Source organism: Priapulus caudatus, unplaced genomic scaffold (genome assembly GCF_000485595.1).
Source record: "Priapulus caudatus unplaced genomic scaffold, Priapulus_caudatus-5.0.1 Scaffold930, whole genome shotgun sequence".
Lineage (NCBI taxonomy): Eukaryota > Metazoa > Priapulida > Priapulimorpha > Priapulimorphida > Priapulidae > Priapulus > Priapulus caudatus.
The window spans coordinates 89,257-96,636 of NW_014577991.1; the positions used below are offsets into that span (position 1 = coordinate 89,257).

The window sequence follows — 7,380 nt, forward strand, 5'->3', positions numbered from 1 at the left end:
TATAATGATATTATATAATGATAATTAATATATAATGATATTATTATAGAGATCAGTGGGCTGTATGCATTCAGCAGCCGTTCAGCCGAGTTCGTGCGTGACGTCAGTGTACGTCACGACCATACTTTGCAACATGGAAACATACGCCCCATGCCGCCCGTCTGCTGCATTAGGACGCCATCTGTTGGCGAATTCCACCTACATCCAACGCGAATTCGGTTTAGCTGAAGACAAACTATTAACAATTTTAAAAGATCCCAGATGTTTTAACACATCTCAGCTCATCACGACGGTTCCCATGCCCATTTTGACAGTTTCGCGCGGTTTACGATCCACCCATCGACACATATTCCAACACATTGCGACACATTTCGCCCAGCTCACACACACACACAACACACATTACACACGCGACGCTGACACATTTCGTTGTTTTAGTAGATCCGCCCACAGGCGGCGGTGCGAACTGTCATCGGCTCATCGCTCACAACGATTCGTGCATTTTGTTGAATAATAGCACCTAGTGATAGTTAAAAACGCTAATGATTTTCGGATTTCTACACATATCTGCGATGATTTCCTTAACTACGACAGAAGCCGATCTCGTGTCATCAAGCAGCATGTTATTGACAAAATTATTGTGTGCGCGTAAGCAGTAGACCGGCGCTGTTGTTGGTGAGTTTATACAATTTCAAAACGGAAGTACACTGACGAGTCAAGTCAGTAAAAGTACATGTAAGGACAAAGCTAACAAATGTATCATGCTAGGTGTACTTCTCTACTGATGTTAGACAATATTAGTTATTACGCCTGCGTCCTTAATATTATAAGATAGTAATAAACTAGTAGTAGTAGTAGTAGTAGTCTGTATGAAGCAAAGAATCAAGATCTGCTTGTTGATACTGTGTTATTGTCAACTGTGAAATCCTGTACATTTCAAACGATCTTTTGGTTTTTCACGTCTTTCTATTTTTCTTTTGTGAACGTTAACGGGTAAGTTTATTACGTCCACCACCCACGCACACACGGTAACCATAGTACTTTGATCCCTAGACTAGTTCAAGTTGATTTGATCGTACACACAAACCGTGGCAGTAACGCAGCCGCACCATTTTAGTACATGCTTATTCATGATCAGAACGAGAATTGACAATGATAAGGAATGCTAGTCACTACTGACATGAACCCAATCATGATGTAATATATATCTATATTATATATTATATATATATATATATATATAGGATACAGACAATTGCTGTACCCATGTCATTGTCTGAGTCTCGGGTTTATTTTTAGGATCCCCTACACATGTATGGTAGGAGGTTAGGATTAGGGCAAGGTTTATGTTATGGTTATGGTGATGGTGTGGTATGTGTAATGATGATGATTGCATGGGGAAATCCTGCGCCTAGTTTGAGTTGTCTCATTGTGTTACAGGGTTCCCTGAATGATCTTCAGTAAGTTCTGTACTGGCCTTTGTTTCCTATTAAATATTTATAATTCACTTCACTAAATTGCCAGCTATTGAAAGTTAATCTTGTTTAGTGTAAACCTTTCATGTGTGAAATTCATGATGAATCTTAAGTAGACTACTCTCATTAAAAAACATAAAAGATTTGAAATTTATAGTAATTCAGTAGAGTAACATAGTTAACTTAATATAGAGTGTGGAACACCTGTAAACAAATCTTTGATCACCATCTTTGATGTAGGGCCTACGGTGGCTATTATATATTATTACGTCCAGTCTCCCCAGATTGTAGTAGTGATAACAGTAGACAGTCTCTAAGCAATGGAGGGCCCCTAAAACTCTTGTTAGTTGGATCACCTCCCTTCTCCCACCTCTTATGTAATCTGCTTTGTGTAGTCACTCACGGCCGTGAAATGCTGTTTGTCTTGTCTTTCTTTCATCACGGAAGTATATAACATGTGATTGTTCTTCTGAATGTGGTCCAGTAAATTAATCCTAATTGCCCACATAGGTCTCTAAGGACACACTAAGGTGACCTTTCTCTCGAATTATTGTTGGTAGAATTTATATCCACTTTCCTTTTCCCAAGTTAGGCGAGTGTAGCACGGTTGTTGATAATCGTGATGTCGGATAATGCGTAAATTGATGCACAGATTTCTGTGTATCATCAACTGATGCACAGACTTTCCGTATATTAAGGAATGATGCAAAAACCCTAACCCTATCCCTAACGTGATACCTAAGGTTATACTTTATGACTTAGGGTTAGGGTTACAGGGGCGGATCTAGGTTTTAACTAAGGGGGTGGTTTACCTGAGGTGATTGGCCTACACACCCCAGCGTGCCGAAGGCCCTTACTAGGGGGGTCCGGGGCATTAAACCCGTAAAGCATGCCCCCACCCCCCGGAAATTTTCGACACCCGACACTGGTTCTTTTTTATTTTTTTCTAAGTAGGCCTACATCACGATTTCACTGGGCAGCCCAAGGGGGGGTTTAACCCCTCCCCCCCCCCCCGTAGATCCACCACTGGGTTAGGGCTTTTGCATCATTCCTTGATATACGGAAAGTCTGTGCATCAGTTGATGATACACAGAAATCTGCGAATCACTTCGTGATACCTAATTGGTGCCTAAAGTGGATTTGCGCCGTTCGTAACTGCACAGTAGGTAATGTGATAGTGGCATATATATATAGTTGGCAACATCACAATCGCCCATCGTGGGTCGCCCCATCGACGTCATTGTAAACAAGTCTTCGGATGCTGTAGCCTGTATGGCAAACTGTTTAAATAAATAAATAAATGAATACGATTACCCTAACTCATTACGTCGTCTAACTTGTCAATTCTGGTAGTTAGCCTAATGAGTAATGTTAATTGTTTAGTTATACTGTATATGTTTTTACTCTAGACGTTGAATACTATATCTTAGCCCGACCAGGCTGTGCGACGGATTGTCTATATAAATGCTAAGTATTCTAATACTAATGCTAAGTATTCTAATCCTAGCAATACCGTTTCTTGGAGCTAACTATATCTATAATTTATAAATAAGCGCACATACCGAAACCATCTCTGCAAAGATGGGAGGATTTTTGTAGCAGACGAGACGATCTGACCAGCGTGGAAGACATGACGATCAACTAACTTACACTAATAGTTTGTCGTGTCAGCTTTACATGCCAAGTTTACCTACTAATCTCTACACTATCCAAACGTTTTTCATTCTTACAGAGCCCGACGATTAACATTTATGGGTTGTATTTTCAATCGTAGATTATACATAGTAGTTTTACTAAGTTTAGTAGTAAGTTTAGTAGTAGAGTAGTCCTAGCTGTAATATGCCAACTCCCAGTTACATCAGAAACAACTATTACTTCAGACTCAGAGAGAAAGATACAAAAGAGTGAAGTTAGGTGTGATCTGATTTACACTATATGCAGTGTTTCCCCTGCATTGACACGAGCAAGGCGGCCCGCTTCACTCAAATTCTCAGCAACCGCCACAGAAATTTGTCCAAAACACCGCATCGCTGACGAAACTTTTGACAACATGAAAAAGAGATTCAAGAGTCTCACACAATGTGTTCAGAATAGCTTAGAATGCACCAAATTGCACCATTTTTTCACAAATTTCCCGGAGCAGCATGCCCCGGACCCCTTAGCTTGGCCAGCACCTGCGCTGCTCGCTTTGCTAGGACCTCGAAACGAGCAAAAACATCACAAAAAAACATTTACCACCTCATAGACCTTTTTGGCCGGGGGAAAGACTGATATGAATGTATTTTTAGTCAGATATAGTATTAAACCATACCGTAATTAAATAATGCTGCTTGCATAGAAAATAACTGCATATATATACTTCTGTTGCAATACGAAGACTAGTTTCCTTCGCAATCCTGCGTCTCTGCAAAACTCGCTAATTGGGAGCGGATCGAATAACTTTCTATACAGCCGAAACTTTTACAAAAGCCATTTCAGAATACACCGCAAAGATCGCCATCGAAAAAACCGCCCTCATACATGATAAATATAGTTAGGAAAGTGCTTACCGTCTGCTGCATTAGGACGCCATCTGTTGGCGAATTCCACCTACATCCAACGCGAATTCGGTTTAGCTGAGACAAACTATTAACAATTTAAAGATCCCAGATGTTTTAACACATCTCAGCTCATCACGACGGGTTCCCATGCCCATTTTGACAGTTTCGGCGGTTTACGATCCACCCATCGACACATATTCCAACACATTGCGACACATTTCGCCCACTCACACACACACACAACACACATTACACACGCGACGTGACACATTTCGTTGTTTAGTAGATCCGCCCACAGGCGGCGGTGCGAACTGTCATCGGCTCATCGCTCACAACGATTCGTGCATTTTGTTGAATAATAGCACCTAGTGATAGTTAAAACGCTAATGATTTCGGATTTCTACACATATCTGCGATGATTTCCTTAACTACGACAGAAGCCGATCTCGTGTCATCAAGCAGCATGTTATTGACAAAATTATTGTGTGCGCGTAAGCAGTAGACCTGCGTGTTGTTGGTGAGTTTATACAATTTCAAAAACGGAAGTACACTGACAGTCAAGTCAGTAAAAGTACATGTAAGGACAAAGCTAACAATGTATCATGCTAGGTGTACTTCTTACTGATGTTAGACAATATTAGTTATACGCCTGCGTCCTTAATTATTATAAGATAGTAATAAACTAGTAGTAGTAGTAGTAGTAGTCTGTAGTGAGCAAAGAATCAAGATCTGTTGTTTGATACTGTGTTATTGTCAACTGTGAAATCCTGTACATTTCAAACGATCTTTTGGTTTTTACACGTCTTTCTATTTTTCTTTTGAACGTTAACGGGTAAGTTTATTACGTCCACCACCCACGCACACACGGTAACCATGTACTTTGATCCCTAGACTAGTTCAAGTTTGATTTGATCGGTACACACAAACCGTGGCAGTAACGCAGCCGCACCATTTTAGTACATGCTTATTCATTGATCAGACCGAGAATTGACAATGATAAGGAATGCTAGTCACTACTGACATGAACCCAATCATATATATATAGGATACAGACAATTGCTGTACCCATGTCATTGTCTGAGTCTCGGGTTTATTTTAGGATCCCCCTACACATGTATGGTAGGAGGTTAGGATTAGGGCAAGGTTATGTTATGGTTATGGTGATGGTGTGGTATGTGTAATGATGATGATGCATGGGGAATCCTGCGCTAGGTTTGAGTTGTCTCATTGTGTTACAGGGTTCCCCTGAATGATCTTCATAGTAAGTTCTGTACGGCCTTTTGTTCCTATTAAATATTTATAATTCACTTCACTAATTGCCACTATTGAAAGTTAATCTTGTTTAGTGTAACCTTTCATGTGTGAAATTACCATGATGAATCTTAAGTAGACTACTCTCATTAAAAACATAAAAGATTTGAAATTTATAGTATCAGTAGAGTAACATAGTTAACTTAATATAGAGTGTGGAACACCTGTAAACAAATCTTTGATCACCATCTTTGATGTAGGGCCTACGGTGGCTATATATATATACGTCCCAGTCTCCCAGATTGTAGTAGTGATACAGTAGACAGTCTCTAAGCAATGGAGGGCCCCTAAAACTCTTGTTAGCTGGATCACCTCCCTTCTCCCACCTACTGTATGTAGATCTCTTTGTGTAGTCACTCGGCCGTGAAATGCTGTTGTCTTGTCTTTCTTTCATCACGGAGTATATACACATGTGATTGTTCTTCTGAATGTGGTCCAGTAAATAATCCTAATTGCCCACATAGGTCTCTAAGGACACACTAAGGTGACCTTTCTCTCGAATTTATTGTTGGTAGAATTAAATATCACTTTCCTTTTCCCAAGTTAGGCGAGTGTAGCACGGTTTGATAATCGTTGAGTCGGATAATGGTTAGGTGAGGTCTTTGCTAATCCGAAATCTCGTGTTTATCGTTTACGACTGTAGCAGGAGACATGTAGGTTTAATACATGGGGATTAGCTGGTGCAAGTTTTGTTGATTGAAACCATGTCAGAATTCAGATGCACTTTCCCTGTTGCCGACTTTAGAATGCCTTGAGATGAATAGATGAATAGATAGATAGATTATATAGGATGGGATGGGATGGATGGATGGATGACTGGATGGATGGATGGAAGGTTGGATGGATGGATGGGTGGATCAAAAAATTAATGGATGGATTGATGGATGAATAAATGGATGGATGGATGTATGAATAAATGGATGAATGGATGGAGGGATGGGTTGGTGGGTGGATAGATAGACGGACGGATCGATGGATGGATGGATGGATGAAAAAATGGATGAATAAATTGATGGATGGATGGATGGATGGGTGAACGCATGAATGGATAGATTGTATAGATGGATGGATGGATGAATAAATGGATGGGTAGATGGATAGGTGAGTGGCTGGATGGATGGATAGATGAACGGACAAACGGATCGATGCACAGCCAGATAGATAGATGGCCAGGTACCTAGCTCGATAATGGGCTCATCGCTCATGATTATTTCATACCATCATCACATCTCCAGCACAGCGTTGCCACAGGTCGACCGATCGGTTGCTTTTTCAGGCGTGAGATGGCAGCACGGGGCGGCAGCGGGGGCGAGGATGATGGGGTCGCGTGGCTCTACGACCTCCTCGCGGAAGTGCAGCTGGAGCAGTTCTTCGTCAAGATACGCGACGAGCTTCAGGTGCGTTGCCGACGGCGACCGCGACGATGTCGGATCGTGCGACGCATTTGCTGCCGTTGCATTGCGACCTCGAGTCTTTATAAGTTCGCGGTCGTACGCGAATCTTAAATTTTGTCAGGGGGTAGGAACCTATACATGTGGCATGCCTTGACATTTTCCCTCCAAACTGCAGCGAAATCCACCCGAATGGATTATTTGATTATTATTAAATCTTGATTGCATGTAATTCAAATACAAATACATATAATGAACAGACAGTGGCACCATCTGTTGGCGCCAGTTTTCACGCGGCGCGTTCACTTGTCTTTCCCTCCCGCCACCAGGTGACGCGGCTGTCGCACTTCGACTACGTAAAGCCGGAAGATCTGGAGAAGATCGGGATGAGTCGTCCGGGCGTCCGCCGCCTCATGGACGCCGTGAAGAAGTGCAAGGCCGCGGGACGCAGGACGTGGGTGGCAAAGGTAGGGGGCGCCGCGGGTCGCGGGACATGGGTGGCGAAGGTAGGGGGCATCGCGGGATGTGGGTGGCGAAGGTAGGGGGCGCCGCGGGTCGCGGGACATGGGTGGCGAAGGTAGGGGGCATCGCGGGATGTGGGTGGCGAAGGTAGGGGGCGCCGCGGGTCGCAGGACGTGGGTGGCGAAGGTAGGGGGCGCCGCG

The 7,380-nt window shown here is 42.6% G+C and overlaps 1 protein-coding gene and 1 long non-coding RNA gene across 2 annotated transcripts in view; one reads left to right on the forward strand and one right to left on the reverse strand.

Moving 5' to 3' along the window:
- LOC106814486 overlaps positions 1-3,087 on the reverse strand; it is a 27,564-nt gene extending 24,477 nt beyond the window's left edge. Inside the window, exon 1 of the long non-coding RNA XR_001394613.1 lies at positions 3,038-3,087. This is a non-coding gene — a long non-coding RNA (uncharacterized LOC106814486). The remainder of the gene's footprint in view (positions 1-3,037) is intronic.
- Positions 3,088-4,374: 1,287 nt separating this feature from the next.
- The window catches only part of LOC106814481 (activated CDC42 kinase 1-like), a 15,562-nt gene continuing 12,556 nt past the window's right edge, over positions 4,375-7,380 (forward strand). The window contains exons 1-3 of the mRNA XM_014818798.1: positions 4,375-4,532; positions 6,603-6,723; positions 7,047-7,184. Of these exons, the coding sequence (XP_014674284.1) occupies positions 6,610-6,723; positions 7,047-7,184 (252 nt within the window). The 5' untranslated portion in view covers positions 4,375-4,532; positions 6,603-6,609. The remainder of the gene's footprint in view (positions 4,533-6,602; positions 6,724-7,046; positions 7,185-7,380) is intronic.